Source organism: Saccopteryx bilineata, chromosome 5 (assembly GCF_036850765.1).
Source record: "Saccopteryx bilineata isolate mSacBil1 chromosome 5, mSacBil1_pri_phased_curated, whole genome shotgun sequence".
NCBI classification, from domain to species: Eukaryota; Metazoa; Chordata; class Mammalia; order Chiroptera; family Emballonuridae; genus Saccopteryx; species Saccopteryx bilineata.
The window spans coordinates 33,222,271-33,242,615 of NC_089494.1; the positions used below are offsets into that span (position 1 = coordinate 33,222,271).

Here is a 20,345-nt window from a genome sequence, read left to right on the forward strand (position 1 = left end):
ATCTCCTATCCATTCTCATATTCTATAGTTGCTGTAACCTGCGGCTCAGGTTGACTATGCTGAGATTTCTCCCCTTCCTCAACAGCCTCTTCATGAAAGTCCAACTTCCACAGCAAATAATCACCCCTGGAGAGACAAGCACAAGCGATCGCCTTCCAGTAATTTGGGGGAAGAGCCTTTGCCCTAATAGTATCTAATAAACCAAGTGAAAAAGGGACAGTAGGCCCATACTGAACACAAGCAAGTTTAAGCTTTTTCAGAGTTCTAAAAGGTACAGGTTCGTGTTCTTGCACTAGTCTCCCTGTATCATCCTGTCTTTCTACAACAGGAAAATGGGTAAAGCCATCATCTATTGTTTCCCCCACATTTCGAACCTGGTCTATAGATTGTTGGAGAGGGGATTTCCCAGATTTTGAGCTATAGACTCCGCAATCAGCCCAATAAGGGAACGGAGGAACAGAGGGTTGAATGTAGGAAGGAGCTGAGGGCAGCGGAGGCCCCGTGGCTAAGGCAGCCATAGCCACAGATTTTTCATCACCCCTGTCATCCTCAAACTCCAAGTTATCCTCGTTTTCACATCCCTCTGTTTCCAGCTCACCCTGATACTCTTCAGACAACGATTTGTCTTCATACGGAAACATTTCTACATAAAGGTCCCTTATTTTTTACCCTATCTGTCCCATAATCTTTTACTCCTGACTACACTTTCCCCAAAAACTTTCTTTACTCACTGTGCGCACTTCACTTTGGGGAGTTCCGTCACCTTCCTTCAGTTTTAGTTTTCTCGTACTCAAGTCCCTGTTTGGGCGCCACTTGCCGCGGACCAGCGCGGCTTCAAATAATGGTGTGGAATTAAGGAAACACACTTATCAAAAAACGATGGGACCAGGAGGACTCTTCAAAATGTCTGGCAGTATCCGAGTGCCCCACAGCCCCAGTTTGCTTTATTATATAGCCATATTCAAATCAAGGACCTTTAAACAAAGTTGCACATTCAAGGCTAAGACAGGAATACACTAGTATTCCTGTGGCCTTCTCCCAAGCCAAAAACAGGATACACTAGTGAAATCTACCAACATCTGAAACAAACAAAGAGTCAGAGGAAGGGCATGTATATTGCTTCCAGCAACCCAAGGAAGCAAGTAGAGTGGATGCAAATACTCAGCGTGATAGCCAAATATGGAGATGGAGGGGGAAGAACTTAGCCTTTTGCTAAGCCTTGAATCTAAAATGGCTTTTTGCCATTTATGGTCCACAACATGTTTCTATTTGGTTTGTCAGTTTATTTTGTTCATTAGAGTCCACATATAAGTGAGATCATATGGTATTTGTGTTTCTCTGACTGGCTTGTATCACTTAGCTCACTTAGCATAATAATCTACAGGTCCATTCATCCTATCCCAAAACGTAAGATTTTCTTTTTTTTTTCTTTCTTTACGGCCAAGTAGTGTTCCATTGTGTAAACGAACCACAGCTTTTTCATCTACTCATCTACTGATGGACACTTGGGCTGCTTTTGAATAATGCTGTAAATAATGCTGCAACGAACATAGGGGTGCATATATTCTTTGGAATTAGTGCTTTGCATTTCGTAGGATAATTCTAAGAAGTAGGGTTGTTGAAAAGGCAGTTCCATTTTTAATTTTTTGAGGAAACTCCACACTTTTCCACAGTTTGCACCAATCTGCATTCCTATCAGTAGTGAATGAAGGTTTCCTTTTCTCCACATCCTCACCAGCACTTGTTTGTTGATTTATTGTTGATAGCCACTCTGACAGGTGTGAGGTGATACCTCATTGTGGTTTTAATTTGCATTTTTTTGATGATAAATCACATTGAGCATTTTTTCATATGTCTATTATCCTGTATGTCCTCTTTGGAGAAGTGTCTACGCAGCTTCTTTACCCCTTTTTTAATTGGGTTGTTTGTCCTCCTGCTGTTCATTTATATATGTTCTTTATATGTTTTGAAAATTAACCTCTTATCAGATATATATCATTGGCAAATACGTTCTCCCATTGAGTGGTTTCCCTTTTCATTTTGTTCATAGTTTCTTTTGTTGAAAAGTACCATTTTTGAAAAGACTGGCTTTCCCTATTGAATGGTCTCGTCACCCTTGTCAATACTTTTTGACCATATATGTGAAGATTTACTTCTGGGCTCTGTATTCTATTCCATTGGTCTATATGTCTGTCTTCATTCTAATACCATACTATTTCCATTATTGTTGCTTTGTACTAAGTTAAAATCAGGAAGTGTGAACCCTTTTTTGGTTCTTTTTATTTTTTTAAGATTGTTTTTGGCTATTTGGGGTCCCTTAAGATTCTATATAAATTTTAGAATGAGGCCCTAGCCTGGTAGCTCAGTTAGTGTAGTCTGATACACTAAGGTTGTGGGTTCAGTCCCTGGTCAGTGCACATACAAGAATCAATGAATGAGCCTGACCTATGGTGGCGCAGTGGATAAAGCGTCGACCTGGAATGCTGAGGTCGCTGGTTCGAAACCTGCACTTATCTGGTCAAGGCACACATGGGAGTTGATGCTTCCTGTTCCTCCCCCCTTTCTCTCTCTCTCTCTCCTCTCTAAAATGAATAAATAAAAAATTTTTTTTAAAAGAATCAATGAATGAATGCATGAATAAGTGGAACAACAAACTGATATTTCTTTCTCTTTCTCTCCCTCCCTCCCTCTCCTGCCCCCCTTGCTCTCTGCCTAAGATCAATTAATAAATAAAATTTAAACAGATTTTAGTATGGGCCTTTCTGTTTCTGCAAAAAACATAATTGGGGTTTTAGTTGGGATTTCACAGTATCTGTAGATTGCTTTGGTTAGTATTAAAATTTTAACAATAGTTAAGTCTTTTGATCTATGAACATGATATGGAATATGTTTTCATTTGTTTATGTTTTTTTTCATTTCTTTCAACAATGTTTTAAAATTTTTATTAATTTTTTTTTTTTACAGAGAGAGTCAGAGAGAGGGATAGATAGGGACAGACAGACAGAAATGGAGAGAGATGAGAAGCATCAATCTTTTTTTTTTTTTTTTTGTATTTTTCTGAAGCTGGAAATGGGGAAAGACAATCAGACAGACTCCCACATGCGCCCAACCGGGATCCACCCGGCACGCCCACAAGGGGCTACGCTCTGCCTACCAGGGGGCGATGCTCTGCCCCTCCGGGGCGTCGCTCTGCCGCAACCAGAGCCACTCCAGCGCCTGGGGCAGAGGCCAAGGAGCCATCCCCAGCGCCCGGGCCATCTTTGCTCCAATGGAGCCTTGGCTGCGGGAGGGGAAGAAAGAGACAGAGAGAAAGGGGGGGGGTGGAGAAGCAAATGGGCGCTTCTCCTATGTGTCCTGGCCGGGAATTGAACCCGGGTCCCCCACATGCCAGGCCGACGCTCTACCGCTGAGCCAACCGGCCAGGGCCAATCATTAGTTTTTTGTTGCGACACCTTAGTTGTTCATTGATTGCTTTCTCATATGTGCCTTGACCATGGGGCTACAATAGACCGAGTAACCCTTTGCTCGAGCCAGTGACCTCGAGCCCAAGCTGGTGAGCTTTGTTCAAGCCAGATGAGCCCGCAATCAAGCTGGCAACCTCGGGGTCTCAAACCTGGGTCCTTTACATCCCAGTCTGACGCTCTATCCACTGCGCCACCGCCTGGTCAGGCAGCAGTGTTTTTTCGGTTACATTGTACAAGTCTTTCAGTTATTTATTTCCTAAGTGTTTTGTTATTTTGATGTTATTTTAAATGGAATTGTTTTAATGATTTCCTAATTATTTATATATTTATTTTTTGCGAGAGGCAGGGTGAGGGGAGGGACTGGCAGGGACAGACATATAGGAAGGGAGAGGGATGATAGAAGCATCAACTCATAGTTGTAGCACCTTAGTCGTTCATCGATTGCTTTCTTCTACATGCCTTGACCAGGGTTCCAGCCAAGCCAGTGACCCCTTGCTCAAGCCAGCAACCTTGGGGTTTTGAATGTGGGTTCTCAGCATCCCAGGCTGATGCTCTATCCACTGTACCACTGCCTGGTTAGGCCATGATTTCCTTTTCAGGTTATTCATTTTTTTATAAGAATGCAATTGATTTTATGTGTTGACTTTATATCCTGCCACTTTGCTGAAATTATTTACTAGTTCTAATTGTGTGTGTGTGTAATCTTTAGAGCTTTCTCCCTTTAAGATTATATCATTTGCAAACAGGTCGTTTTATGTCTTCCTTTCTAATTTGGATGCTTTTTATTTATTTTTCTTGCCTAATTGTTCTGGCCAGAACTTTCCAGACTTATGTTAAATAAAAATGGTAAAAGTGACCATCATTGCCCTGTTCCTGTTCTTAGAGGAAAAGCTTTCAGTCTTTCACCATTGAGTATGATATTTGCTGTGGATTTTTCAATATATGGATTTTATTATGTTGAGATAGTTTTCTTGATGACTCTTTAAATTACTTCAGCTTAGGGGGAAGGACTTGCAAAAACAGAGAGAGGTGCAACAGCAGTGGTGACCCACCTTTTAGTCAGCACCTTTGTGATCAGAAACAGCAATCAATTAAAGAGCACAAACCCCTACTATTTGGAGAATAAGGTTCTTTTTTGCCCATGCTGGTTCTTTTAAGCTGTTAGCAAGTTGTTTCAGGACCATGGGCATAGCCACCTCCCACATGGCTGGGGTGGGGACTGGGTACTTGCTAGCCTGCTGTTAGCTGAAATTGACCAAAATTAACCAACATTAACTGCAACTTACTGTCCAAGTCTTGCTCTGAAAGTTGTGAGCCTTTAACACACGGTAGAGTTTCAAAATAGTTATATCGGACCAGTTCTACCAGTGCAACTGTTTTCTAGGTGTATAGATAGATTCCTGGCACTTTCTGCTCCACCATCTTCCCAGAATCCTCTGCAAGGTTTTGAATTTATTTTTCTTTTACTGTTATCTTGAAGATATCATGCCAGTCTGACTTTTTATATTAAGAAGTCTATTAATTCAATTAACTTTCCTATTTGCTTAGCATATACTGGGTATTAAGATGCAAGGTATTTTTCAGTGTCTCAGAACAGAAAATTAATAGAGTTTGTTTTGTTATGGCAAGAAAAAGACCGGTGATGTTCAATATAGGAAGTTAGCTTTTTATGTGACTTACTATACACTCTTTACAAATGGAATAAAAATGAGGACCATATATTAATTAAATACCGAGCACTATTGATTGACCCCACTGCTTTAAACAAGAAATATATTTTGCCCTGAAGTCTAAAAAGATAAGTATAATTTCAAAAAGCAAAGTGGAAACTGTAAAACTGCACCTGTGTTGGCCCTGGCTGGTTGGCTCAGCGGTAGAGCGTCGGCCCAGTCTGTGGAACTCCCGGTTCGATTCCCAGCCAGGGCACACAGGATAAGCGCTCATCTGCCTCTCCACCCTTCCCCCTCTACTTTTTTTTCTATCTCTTTCCCTCTCGCAGCCAAGGCTCCATGAGAGCAAAGTTGGCCCGGGTGTTGAGGATGGTTCCATGGCCCCCGCCTCAGGTGCTAGAATGGCTCCGGCCTTAGTGGAGCAACGGCCCAGATGGTCAGAGCATCGCCCCCTGGTGGACATGCTCAGTGAATTCTGGTCCGGTGCATGCGGGAGTCTGTCTGCCTCCCCCTCCCCCTGCTTTTCACTTTGGAAAATACAAAACAAAAAACTAAAAAACTGCACCTGTGTGATAATGGCAACAAACGCACAAAATGCAAACTAAGAATCTGCATTGGAAAAAAAAGAATCTAAAAGAAATAATCCAGAATGTAAATAGTTGCTAATATTTGGCTTGTAAGAATATTTGTGATATTTTTTCTCCTTTGTTTTTACTTTGTGATTTTTTTTTCTCATTTTTCTATGATAAATAATGTTAATCAGCATGCACTTCTTACACATTCTCTGTTACAGTAGTTGAGTAGTGCTAGAATTGTGTTTCACATTCTCGGTGAAAAAGCAATTATCTAACTTGATTTTAAGCTTTAATAAATGTATTTATATTTCATTTGCCAACATGTACTTTTAAAGTCCAATCTGAATACATGAGCATACATTTTTCTCTATATTCGTATGTAATAAATATACATGTATTCTTTTTTCTCACAGAAATCTATCTAATGTGGAAGAAATTGGGACTTGCTCTTACATTAATCATGTCATCACTATGACAACACTTTATATCCAGCAAGTAGGTGTAAATTAATGTATTCCTTTTTGTTTCTTTACTGAGAGTAACTTGGTTTTACTTTTTTTAGTAGTTTAGTTAGTAAAGTTAAATATTTTCAGAGGATGCAATAATTAAGAATTAAAATTATCACTGGTGTGCTGTATTTCAGCATCTTATACATATTATCTAAAAGTAGAGAAGAAATTATTAATATATTTTATTTATTTATTTGAGAGAGAGAGACAGACATGCAGAAAAATAGGAAAGGAGAGAGATGAGAAGCATCAACTCATAGTTGTGTTACTTTAGTTGTTCATTGATTGCTTCTCAAATGTGTCTTGATGGGGGAGGAACAGGGGGGTCCAGCCGAGCCAGTGACCCCTTGTTCAAGCCAGTGACCATGGAGTCATGTCTATGATCCCACGCTCAAGCCAGCAACCCTTTGCTCAAGCTGTTGAGCCTGCACTCAAGCTGGATAAACCCGTGCTCAAGCTGGCAACCTTGGGGTTTCAAACCCGGGACCTCAGTGTCCCAGGTCAACACTCTATCTATTGTGCCACCACTGGTCAGCCTAATATATTTTATTTTAATTTAAACAATTAAAGTGTTTTATAAATTTCTCTTAAAATTAACACATTTTATCATTTTATGTATTTATTATTTGTTCATCAAACATCTCTTATTGAACACATATGTTTTTCTGGAAAGATGTTTGGTTATTCATTGGGACCCCTTCCTAGGAAATTAATAAAATTTGAGGGGTTATATTCAGTCCATCTGATTAACTGACTATCTTTGGATCCAAATGGAACTTAGGCTTATTTGAATAAAAATGATGTATTATTAGATGATGAATGAAAGATGCAGTCCTTCAATGAGGTAGGTCAGGATGCTATGCAGTTTAATAGTTTTGACTAAATATAATTTTATGATTAACTTTATTCTCAGTTGAAAAGCAAAAAAAAAGAGAAGGAATTGGCAGATCAGACATCAATCGAAGAGTTCGTGATCCATGCATTGGCATTTTGTGAAAGTTTATATGATCCGTATCGGAATTGGAGACATAGAATTTCAGGGTATGTCTATAAATCATAATTTTCACTAAAACCTGAATGTTTTAATGTATACATTGTACAATTCTTCAAAGTACGTCTTATTCTCTATGGAAGCAATTGGTGAGATGTATAGAAGATGGCCCCATCTCTGTCTCTGAGGTAGAGAACTATATTGGAGGTAATGAATTCATGATAAATGCCACTTCCAGATAATCAATTTACCCGAAAGTTTTATTTTTTAATGCAGTTGAATGCTAATAATCAGATAGTAAAATTTCAAAGCATAATAGCATCAGGTAGAAAGTACATATTTTTCAAGGAAAGAGCTCTGTTTTTAAAGCATATTTCATATTTTAACAATATTTTGTCCATTTATTTATATTTTTGTGGAGCTTGTGTTAGTTGGTCTAGTCAGGGAAACAAATTATGCTAGTATTTAAAAAGGGAGAATATGTATAAATACAAGGAAATTGTTTACGAGGTATTAGAGAACTCAGAAAGCATAGGGGAATACTGATGCACTACGAACACAGTAGCTTCAGGAAGCAGCTACAGTGGTCCCTCATCTGTCTATCGCAGGGTTAGGTCCCAGAACCCTTGCGATAGGAGAAAATCCACAGAGTAGCAACTTTGTATTTATTTTATTATTTATATATATTTTAAGGCTTTATAAACCCACCCCACACTATTATAAACCTTTCCCACACTCTTATAAACACTTCCTATTCTCTTAAACACTTTCTAAATAATTAAGATAATAAATATATAAAAATTACTATATACTGCAAAATCCTGTGATATAGCAAAAAATCTGCAATATAAAATTAGATTTGGGCCCTGGCTGGTTGGCTCAGCGGTAGAGCGTCGGCCTGGCGTGCAGGGGACCTGGGTTCGATTCCTGGCCAGGGCACATAGGAGAAGCACCCATTTGCTTCTCCACCCCGCCCCCCTCCTTCCTCTCTGTCTCTCTCTTCCCCTCCCGCAGCCAAGGCTCCATTGGAGCAAAGATGGCCCGGGCGCTAGGGATGGCTCCTTGGCCTCTGCCCCAGGCGCTAGAGTGGCTCTGGTCGCGGCAGAGCATCGCCCCCTGGTGGGCAGAGCGTTGCCCCTGGTGGGCGTGCCGGGTGGATCCCGGTCGGGCGCATGAGGGAGTCTGTCTGACTGTCTCTCCCTGTTTCCAGCTTCAGAAAAATACAAAAACAACAACAACAAACAAACAAAATTAGATTTGTATAATTTAAAAATCCACAATTCAGTGAGACTGCGAAAAATGAACCGCAGTATGACAAGGGACAACTCTGCTTCCCGGAGGCTGGGGGAATGAAGGGAAGAGATGGGAGATATCAGAAACCGGAGGTTTGGAGAGCTCCTGCAGTGCTGGGGATTGGCCCCCTGAGAAAAGAGCATTGCTTGCCAGTATGGGTATTGATGGGCAGCCATAAAGAGGCGAGTTCTGAGACTGCCTAAAAAAAGCTGAACTCAGGAACTAATTGCAAATGCTATAGCTAAGAAATGTTGAATGTTGACTGGTAAAAAAATGAGGAATAGGAATCAATCTTTTTTTTGCTCTTTCAACCTTCTGGGCTCCATTTAGTACTCACAATTGGCAGCCCCAACAGTGGGGTGGCTGGGAAAAGAAAAATATATATAGTTTGCAGAGTGCCTGTGCCAGAATCACTAAGCAGACAGAATATAGGCTTGGAGGTTAGTGATGATAGCGCGATGATCAGTCCTGAGCTCAATGACGCTTTATCCACTGTGCCACCACAGATCAGGCATATTATCCCCCAATTCTAATGGAGATTATGTTACAACTAATAGAGGACCTTTAGAATGTGTCATTAACCACAAATTACAGGAGTACATTTTCATTATGTTAATCAAGTGGCAATATTTATTGTTTGTAACACAGGTTGTTTGTATAGAATATATCCAATCTATTAATACCATATTGATAAGGTGTTCAAAATGTAAATAATATCATGGAAAAATACAACTAAAATATAAATAAAATTTTATTCTTTTAAATTTAATTTTTCTAACATATGACTGAATTTTTTTAAAGGCATGACTAAATTTTTTTATTTGAAATGCCAGTAATGTTTGTTTTGTTGTAAAGACATAAAATCTTTGATAATGATCTTAATTAAATAGGAAGATTAAATAGTATTCTAGGATGTCTGGTAATTTTTAAGCCTTCTATTGTAGTAAAAATAGTCATAGATTTGGAAAGTGGTCAGTGGTAAAACGTGTCTGATACAATTTTTAGTGAATCTGGCTATTAGAGCTGGATCTTATAACTCTAATTTAGAGTTCAGCTGTGTCTATCCTATTTGACTTATTCTCTGGTCAACTGGATTTTCTTTCCAGCTTTGAGTAATTATAAGGAAAGTAATTTCAATATCTCAGTTATGGTTATTAAGAAGACATCTTAATTCAGTACTTTATCAGTAGATCACATTTAGATGTATGAAATTTCTAGGCGGTGCTTTAGCTATTTTTCATTTTTGTTGGTTTAATCTAACAATGTTAAGAGCTTTTTCAGGGCATAAAAAAGTGTAATTTTTATAAAACATTTCAGCAGTCTACTTATAACTGATGTAACATTATAACAGTAGCTATTTATTCCCCAGTTCCCCACACCACCATGCCCATCAGAGAGACTCATTTTGTGTTGAATTGAAATGTAGTTGGTAAAAGTATATGCTATTTGTGCTGGCCTTACAAAAATCTATGGAAATACTTAAGTCATTAAAAATGCGAAAATGCATTTTTGTCATTAAAAACAAAATTGATTTCAGCTCATACAGGTGTTATATCCTTAAGATGAAAGAAACCAGTGGCATGGCTTTTTTGTGTCCAGATAAAATTTCAAAAAGTGGCATAAAGTACCCTGAATTCTGGCGAGTTTCAGTGGCACTGTAGCAATAAACTACTACCATAGGTATCAAATTATCAGTATGGCTGAATGAGTTCTTTTACAGACGGAAAATTTTAAATAGCTAGTTCAATTTTCTGTTTCCAGTTTGGAGATTTAACCTGCCTGCTATGTTTCATCATTAACCATTTAAAATTTTTTTGCTTACTTCAAAAGAATAAATCACTTTATTGGTGAGCATTTAAGTTATTGGCTAGACTTCCTCTTTAAGATTGTAAGTCCTGGAGATGTATTATTCAGTACACAAATCAAAAGTAAAATATTAAATTTATTTATTTATTTATTTATTTATTTTTTAGTTTTTTTTTTTGGTTTTTTTTTTTTTTTTTTTTTTGGTATTTTTTTTTTCTGAAGCTGGAAACGGGGAGAGACAGTCAGACACACTCCCGCATGCCCCCGACCGGGATCCACCCGGCACGCCCACCAGGGGGCGATGCTCTGCCCCTCCGGGGGGTGGGGGGCGCTCTGCCGCGACCAGAGCCATTCTAGCGCCTGGGGCAGAGGCCAAAGAGCCATCCCCAGCGCCCGGGCCATCTTTGCTCTAATGGAGCCTTGGCTGCGGGAGGGGAAGAGAGAGACAGAGAGGAAGGAGGGGAGGGGGTGGAGAAGCAAATGGGCGCTTCTCCTGTTTGCCCTGGAGGGGAATCGAACCCGGGTCCCCCACACGCCAGGCCGATGCTCTACCGCTGAGCCAACCGGCCAGGGCCTTAAATTTATTTTATAATTAATTTTGTAATTGTGTCATCTTTACTTGTCCATGATATAATTTGGAATTAACTTCTTTTTAATGATAGACGAATCCTTAGTACGGTGGAAAAGAGCAGACAGAAATATAAACCAGCTTCTCTCACTGTGGAGTTTGTCCCTTTCTTTTATCGTAAGTAATAGCTCTAACTTCTCTTACTTTGATTTTGATGTTACTTAGTAGCACTGTGATGTTATTAAATTCTGACTTTCCATTTGCTCATTCATAAATGGAGGCAAAATATCCTCATATGCAGTATTATGAGAATTAAATGAGATGGCATAAGTTATCTAAAATACTTCCTGATAGATGGTTTCTTTTCCTTTCCTGTGAAAAAATATAGATCAGTCTTGCCTTTTAACAGAGTTTAGCCTTTTCACAAATATACTGCTCACAAAAGTTAGGGGATATTTTATCGCTTCATATTCATTTTGAAGTCTCTCCTAATTTTTGTGAGCAGTATAGTTCTTTTTTTTTTTTTGGAATTATAATAGAATTTTACTCTGGGGTGTGAGGAGTGGTCCTATTTAATATTTTCTTTTTAAATTTTTATTTATTTATTCAGTTTTAGAGAGGAGAGAGAGAGGGAGAGAGAGAGACAGAGAGAGAGAGGAGGAGAGAGAGAGAGAGAGAGAGAGAGAAGGGGGGAGGAGCTGGAAGCATCAACTCCCATATGTGCCTTGACCAGGCAAGCCCAGGGTTTCGAACCGGCGACCTCAGCATTTCCAGGTTGACACTTTATCCACTGCGCCACCACAGGTCAGGCAGCAGTGTAGTTCTTAATGTTTCAGTGTCAGTCATTCCTTAGAAGTAAATCATACCATGAAAGATAAATCCTGTTTATTTGTGTATTATATTCACAGAGTGTTTTCAGGAAAGTGAACATCTCAAGGAAAGCCTTAAGTGTTGCTTACTGCATCTCTTTGGAGCCATTATAGCCGGTGGGCAGGTGAGGAAAGTGTTGAATGTTAATTTGTAAAACAGTAGTTAATAGTGCAAAAAGCCTTCCGTGGATTATTTAATGTGTTCTTTGTCTTTTTATATTTTCATGATCTATGCAAATATTTTTCTAAGTTTATATTTTAAAACTAATCTGCTTACCTATTTTGTTAACTCGTGGAAACCTAAATATTATTAGCACTAAAATTAAATTAATGCATAACCAGATTTAACAGTTTTACTTAAATATAGTTACCGAAATATTAATAAAACAAGTTCATAACATAGTAATATGTATTTATAACACATTAAATAAGATATAACAGCAAGTCTAGTAACTAATGTAATTTCAAAGAAGAGATGAGGATAAATGATATTTTAAGACACTGCAACTATAATATATGAAAATGTATATGATTTCTGTTGGTGACAAAATTACGGGTATTGTTAATAATATTACTTGGGTTTTCTAGTGGACTACCTTGCCATCACTTCACTCGAGTAGAAGGGTGGGAGACTCTTTGCAGTGAGAGAATTGGTGGCCAGAATCATATATTTCAATGTTTGCTTTATCACCAACCTTTATTAACTGATGTCTTTTGTTTGCTTTAATATCTCCCTATGGCCATCATTATCCACTAATAAGAATAAGAATTAATAAGTACATGTGAATAAAATTGGTAAATGACATGACTTTTGTCTAATGGAGATATTGATTTGATCTCATTCCATTTTATTTTTAATTTTTCATTTAAATTTTATTATTTATTGATTTTAGTGAGAGAAGAAGGGAGGGAGGGAGGGAGAGAGAGATAGGAACATCGACCTGTTCCTGTATGTGTTCCGACTGGTGATCGAACTGGCAACCTCTGCATTTCTGGAAGGTGCTCTAACCAACTGTGCTATCTGTCCCGGGCACATTCTCTTTTTGAACACATAGAGACTTGTTGTTAGTGCCCGGGGTAATCAAGCCCCAAAAGACCTCCAGTAATTAAAACTTACATGGAAATCAAGTAGATAATAAAAGGCTAATTTATTATTTTAATTACTGAAAGTACTTAAAATCCTTATAATCAGGGTATAGCTATAGTAACTGTTATATTGAAGTCAGGAGGTTGTTTGTTGACTATAGCATCTGTATAAGGGTATTTAAATGACTTGAATATCTAAAGGCATAAGAATGTCCTTGTCATAAAGAGAAGAAAAATTGAAGTCTGATGGCTGTTCTCCCTTCCCAAAACATCATGCCTGTGCTTACCATTGGCATATTTGTTCTGTTTTGTGTTATAGCAGGAGCTTTGGAGCCAAATTGATATAGGTTTCAATCCCATATCCATCTATAAGTAGTTGTATGACCTTAGATAAACTTAATAAGCCCTGCTGGTTGGCTCAGTGTTAGAGCATCGGCCCAGCGTGTGGATGTCCTGGGTTCGATTCCTGTTCAGGGCACACAGGGGAGATGCCCACCTGCTTCTCCACCCTTCCCCCCTCTCTTCTCTCTCTCTCTTTCTCTTTCTCCCTCTCTTCCCCTCCTGCAGCCATGGCTCAGTTGGAATAAGTTGGTCCCAGGCACTGAGGATGGCTCCATGGCCTCCACCTCAGAGGCTAAGAAGAGCTCGGTTGCTGAGCAACAGAGCAATGACCCCTATGGGCAGAGCATCACCCCCTAGTGTGCTTACTGGGTAGATCCCAATTGGGGCACATGCAGGAGTCTGTCTCTCTGCCTCTCCTCCTCTCTGAATTAAAAAAAAAGGATAAACGATTTACATGTGTTTTAATTTCTTTATAATATGGAAAGAGTAACATGTATAGGGTTGTCATAGGACCAAATGATACATAATATATATAGAACATTTAACAAAGTACCTATGCTTATAAGCACTAAGTAAATCTCAGGTGTATTGGTTAGATTTATGTGATTCCCTGTAAGTAACAGTAACCCTTAAAATTGTAACAGCTTGGCCTGACCTGTGGTGGCGCAGTGGATAAAGAGTCGACCTGGAAATGCTGAGTTCGCCGGTTGAAACCCTGGGCTTGCCTGGTCAAGGCACATATGGGAGTTGATGCTTCCAGCTCCTCCCCCCCTTCTCTCTCTCTGTCTCTCCTTCTCCTCTATAAAATGAATTAAAAAAAAAAATTGTAACAGCTTAAATTAGAAGTTTACTTTTTTTTCTCTTATTAAGAAAAGAAGACAGCAGTAAGCAGTCCAGGGTTAATCTGGTGGCTCTAGGATCTTTGGGTACTCAGGTTCCTTCTGAATGTCAATTTGTTATTTTTACTTACTATTTCTTCTGCTACACGATAGCTTCTAGAGTTCTGGCGATCATGTCTGCATTTTAGGCACAAAGATGGAGGGAGTGATGAAGAAGACAAATAGGATATACCAACAATCTTTAAATGAGATATTGAAAAACTGACCCGATGTTTTTTTTATATCATTTGCTAAACTCCATCAGATAATTGTGAAGAGGGCAAATACATTCAGATAAGATATTTGATAAAACTTACTTCCTCAGACTCCTTAGCAGCAAGGGAGATTAGGAAATGTAATCTTTATTCCTGGTAGCCATGTATCCAGAAAAATATCGGGGATTCTGCTCATAAGGAAGCAGAGGAAAATGGAAGTTGGATGGGCTGTCAGCAGCTTTTTCCATAATAGTACTTGTTATTATTGAGAGTATTTATTATGTTGATAATAACAAGTCTTAATAGCCTCAGTGCTCTTTCAGATGATTTTGTTTAACCATGTTATATATCAATTTAACAATTCGGCAATATTTATTTATTTCTAAGTTTAATGAATCACCTCAAATAGTTGCCAGTTGCTTCGAATTTCAGAAATATGTTTGTTGACTCAGTGTTATACCACTTCACTTATAATCTACATCATTTGAGATGGATTTGCTCTAACCAACAGAGAACCTGGGAGAGGCTTAATCAAATCGAGTTTTCTTTCTTTTTCTTTTTTTTATTATTATTACATAAGAAATCCAGATGTAGACAGTTCTGGGCTAGAACAGCAGCTGAGTGATATGACCAAGGACTGTGGTCCTTAAATATTCCTTTTCTTCTCCCTATAGCCTGCTTAATTTAATTCTTGGGTTTATTTCCTTGTGATATGGAGGTGGCTCCCAGCACGATGTCTGCATTCCAGGCAGGAAACAGGTGAAAAGGCCAAGAGCCAAAGGATCCTTTCTTGTATTTGTAAAGTGATGGCCTCTTCATAGTTGACTGGCATATATCTTGACCAAAGCTATGTCACATGGCTATTCTAGCTGCAAGGGAGGGGGTGAGTTTTCTATGTGGGGATACTGCTATATGAATAAATTTGGAATTTTGTTAATGAGGAGATGAAGACATGTAAGACACTAGTAGTGTCTGTGAAAATATCTGATCAAAATTTTTTCATGTTGATTTACTTAAATAAAAAGTTGTCTGAAGATTTGTTATGTTCCTTTTTGTTTTTTAAACATATGGAACTTCATTTTTTTGGTTTTATTTTTGTTGTCTCTCATGTTTCAGAGGAATGCTTTGCAAGCAATTTCTCCAGCCACCATGGAAGTTCTTATGAGAGTCTTGGCAGATTGTGATTCTTGGGAGGACAGAAATCCTGAAGAAGTAGGTAGGAAGGTAGAACTGACTCTGAAGTGCCTTACAGAAGTGGTACATATCCTTCTCACTAGCAGCTCTGACCAGCGTCAAGTAGAAACCAGCACTGTTCTGGAGAACTATTTTAAATTACTAAATTCAGATCATTCAGCTTTACCTAATCAAAGGAGGTCCAGAGAGTGGGAAAGGCAGTTCATAGCTCTCCAGATAAAAATGCTGAGTAAGTATCACATAAAGTATATTATACTCGGTTTTCTCTGAGTCTTGTTATTTTTCACTTTTATATTTTCCACTTTCTTTTGTAATACAAGGTCATTGTATAGAAAGTATTGCTTGTTTATCTCAGATATCGGGTGACTGTATTTTGACTTCGAGATTATTAATATGGAGTTTCTTTGTGTATACCTCTTTGCTTTTATGATGACAAAATTGAGCTTCAGTATTCTTTTTTGAAAGTGTTATCTACTAAAAGCATCAATGTTAAAGGAAAAGGTCAGCTATATTTTTGAAATTCTAAGAAAATTGAATTTTCAGGAAGTGCTATTTGTAGTTCCTAACCATGGCAGAGAGTCACATACAGTAAGTTCTGTGCTTCTCTGACATCTCTATAGAGACTATTTCAACATCTCTGTTTCCTCTAGAGTGGTGAGTTTCAACTGCTGGTCCACGGACCGGTGCCAGTCCACCAGAAATTTCATACTGAAGCGTGAAAGAGTTAACCACCCTGATATGTGTGGAGATTATAGTCTGACTGCTTATAGACTCTATAATCTTCATACAGTGTTCTCAGACCTGCTCTAGGGACCTCTGCTTATGTTTTGTTTTGTTTTCCTCAGAATCTGTGTGTGTGTGTATGTGTGTGTGTGTGTGACTTGTTTCTCTTTTCTTCTCTTTGTGTTGTTGATCTTGTCATTCTTTGCTTATTTATCACTGTTTCTCTGAAAGCTCCTTCACCAGTTAAGTGATTTCTTGTTGTATTTCCTGTATTAGATTGATAGATAAAAATATTAATGAGTTCCTTTTCATAGAATTATATATTTTTATTATAGCTAAACTAGGGAACTCAGATAAGTAAAAAGACAGAAGGTTTTTATGTCCTCTATTACCCAGACATAACCACATTAACGGCATTAATGGTTTGTTTAGTAGCTCTACAGACTTAAAAAAAAAAAGCTAATGTGGTTGCATATGTAAAAATACTGGATGTCAAAATTTTGGTGAAACTTAATGAGCCACTGCAGTTTTGTTTCTTTAGGGAAATAAGATCCATTTTATATGCACTCTGTTCTTTTATATGCTATAATATGTGTTTTATAATTATTATAAATTATAAGTTTATAAGGCAGTTTGAGGCTATATTGTATGGACTTCATATTACCTATACCAAAATGTTCTTTGACTTTCTCCTTTAGTAGAAAACAAAGAGCAAAGCATCATCACAAATGTGTTAATTAACTGAGTCTTATTTTTATAATGGCCATATGTTAATTTTATACTATATAAATGAGACTGTTGCCAAACATAACCACGTTTTGCTGGTAATAGCAAGTAATGAACCTTGGTTGGTTATACTTGAGCATTATAATGGAAGAACAGTTAAGTAAACTCTGGGAGATATATAACACTCTTATAGGAAAAGTTAAATATTTTAATAATAAAAAAATGTTCACTTTTTTATCAACAGGAAGTACAGACTACTCATCCTTATTATTTTCTAATTTACCTGTTTGTCAACTGAAAAGCACAAATTTAAAATATTGCTAGAGTAAATGTTTCTGTGATCTCAAATTTTCTGTTTTATAAATGGATGATTTTATTTTTATTCTCCTAGATACCATCACAGCCATGTTAGATTGCACAGATAGGCCTGTCCTTCAGGCCATTTTTCTTAACAGTAATTGCTTTGAGCATCTCATACGACTGCTACAGAATTGCAAGGTATTTTTCTATTACTATTTTTTTGTTTTTAAGAAGTTATTATTTTATGTTTTGATTCAAATTTGAGCATATTGTTATTACTGATATTTTTATTTTGGCAAAACACACGTAAAATGTCCTATCTTAACCATTTTTAAGTGTACTTTTTACATTATTAACTATATTCAAATTCACATAGTTGTGCAAACATCCATTCCTCATCTTTCTTTTCATCTGGTAAAACTGAAAGTCTCTACCCATTAAACAACTCCACATGTTCCCTTCCCTTTAGCAACCATCATTCTACTTTCTGTCTCTGTGGTTTTGACTTCTCTTAAGTACCGAATATTTTACTCCGTAAGACGCACATAGGGTTTTAAGGAAGAAAATAAGAAAAAAAATATTCTGAACAAATGGTGTGTTAAAATATTTAATAAAATACCATATTTTTTGCTCCATAAGATGCACAGGTATTTTCCCCTCCACTTTTTTTTTTTTTTTTTACAGAGACAGAGAGTGAGTCAGAGAGAGGGATAGACAGGGACAGACAGACAGGAACGAAGAGATGAGAAGCATCAATCATTCGTTTTTCATTGCGCGTTGCAACACCTTAGTTGTTCATTGATTGCTTTCTCATATGTGCCTTGACTGCGGGCCTTCAGCAGACCAAGTAGCCTCTTGCTGGAGCCAGAGACCTTGGGTTCAAGCTGGTGGGTTTTTGCTCAAACCAGATGAGCCCGCGCTCAAGCTGGCGACCTCGGAGTCTCGAACCTGGGTCCTCTGCATCCCAGTCCGACGCTTTATCCACTGCGCCACTGCCTGGTCAGGCTCTCCTCCACTTTTGAGGGAGGGAAAAGTGCGTCTTATGGAGTAAAATATACGGTACCTCATGTAAGTGGTATCATAACAATGTTTGTTTGTTTTGGTGACTCTTATTTCATTTAGTTTTATGTCCTCAAGAGTTATCCATGTTGTATTGTATAGCAGAATTTTCTTACTTTTTAAGGCCAAATGATATTTGTGTGTGTGTGTACATTGCATTTTGTTTATTCATTCATCTTCTGATGGGTCCTTATGTTGATTTTTACCTTTTGGCTATTGTGGATACTGTTACTATGAATATGAGTATAAAAATAACTCTTCAAGATCTTGCTTTTAAATCTTTTGGGGCCCTGGTTGATGGCTCAGTGGATAGAGCATTGGCCCAGCTAGGGGCATCCTGGGTTTGGTTCCTGATCAGGGCACATAGGAGAAGAAACCATTTACTTCTCCCCACCTTTATCTCCCTCTTCTCTTACTCTTCCCATCTCACAGCCAGTGGTTCAATTGGTTTGAGCGTGGCCCTGGGTGCTAAGGGTAGCTCTATTGGAGAGCATTGGCCTTAGATGGGGTTGCCAGGTGGATCCCAGTTGGGGTGCACGTGGGAGTCTGCCTCACTATCTCCCCTCCTTTTACCTAAAAAATATTCTTTTTGGTATATATCCAGAAGTGGGTCATATTTAATTTTTTGAGGAACCACCACAGTGTTTTCCATAGTGGCTGCACCATTTTACATTTCTACCAATACTACACATTCCAGTTTCTCCACATCCTTATCAAGAGTTGTTATTTTTAGCCCTGGGCCGGTTGCTCAGTGAATAAAGCATCATCCCTGTGCACCGAGATCAGGTTCCATGCTGGTCAGGGCACATATGAGAAGCAATCAATGGATGCGCAACTAAATGGAACAACTAAGTGAAACAATGAGTTGCTGCTGCTCTCTCTCTCTTTCCTTCCCTTCTTCCTTCCCTCTCTCAATTTCTTTTTCCTTCCCACCCTCTATCTTTCTCTCCTTCACTTCTTCTCTCAAATCAGTGGAAAAATTTTAAAAACTTATTTCCTACACATTATGCTAATGTTGATAACAATTATTTGGTTGCCTGTTTGTCAAATGAATGCATACTTAATTGTAAACATTATTGTTTACAATGTTGGCAATTGAGAAGTTAACGTTTTTTTTTGTTAAGTTGAAAAAAGTATGATAGAGTCTGCCCTCACTGTGCTGATCAGGCGTTTCTTTCTTTTGTTGTTGAGTTTTAAAGTATTTTTTGTTAATACATTGTTAACATTTGGTGTATTTGATGCACATAGTTATGTGTTTTTGTTTCATTTAAGATGGTTTCATTAGTATTTTTCTGTTATGATTTTAATATTTTCATGATGTCAAGTGAATGTACCATAATTTACTCAACTACTCTTTATTGGTAGATACTAGTTTCCAGTTTATTTTTTTACTGTTACATAACTCTTTTAAGTTTCAGAGAATAAAATTTTGTTTCTAATAGAATTACTGTCAAAGGGAATAAATATTTTCTTAAGGTTAGGAAACACTGTATTAAAACAACCTAATTGAAAATGTAGAAAAATAGAAATACTGTTGAAGTTCTTGATATATACTGCCAATTTACTTACTATTTTTTACTAATTTACATTTCTCTAATTATTATATGTCCTTAAATTTCAATATGGTATCAGAAATAATTTCTGATTATTATTTCAAAAGCTTCTGGGAAGCCTTTGAAAATAAAACTACTTCAAAGAGCTTTTATCTTTCTGTTTGAGGTATTCATGGACTCCCTGCTGAAAATTACTAGGGGATCATTCTGATTCTGTGAGAATATTTCAGAATAAGGATTTTAATGTCAGCTTATTGAATTTTTCCACACTGTTAGAATATCCATGAAAGCATTTATGTAACTGATGCTCAATAGTGAAATAGTAAAGAATAGCATAAAATAGTAAATAATTGATTAGTTAAGTATATAAATAATAGTGACTATCTAAGAAGTTAATGTAAGTATCAGATTACCACTAGAGAATTAATATGCCTTCCTTCACCATTTATTTATTTATTTATTTATTTATTTATAAGTGAGAAGAGGGGAGATAGGGAGACAGATTCTCTCATGTGTCTGGACAG

The 20,345-nt window shown here is 37.7% G+C and overlaps 1 protein-coding gene across 8 annotated transcripts in view; it reads left to right on the plus strand.

Annotated features, from left to right (window-relative positions):
- Positions 1–20,345, plus strand: part of NBEAL1 (neurobeachin like 1) — a 181,925-nt gene that overhangs the window by 35,564 nt on the left and 126,016 nt on the right. For all 8 annotated transcript variants that reach the window (XM_066279146.1, XM_066279151.1, XM_066279145.1 and 5 more), the window contains 6 exons: positions 6,123–6,204; positions 7,132–7,259; positions 10,971–11,053; positions 11,785–11,870; positions 15,383–15,689; positions 17,301–17,407. In XM_066279146.1, coding sequence (XP_066135243.1) covers positions 6,123–6,204; positions 7,132–7,259; positions 10,971–11,053; positions 11,785–11,870; positions 15,383–15,689; positions 17,301–17,407 — 793 coding nt within the window. The remainder of the gene's footprint in view (positions 1–6,122; positions 6,205–7,131; positions 7,260–10,970; positions 11,054–11,784; positions 11,871–15,382; positions 15,690–17,300; positions 17,408–20,345) is intronic.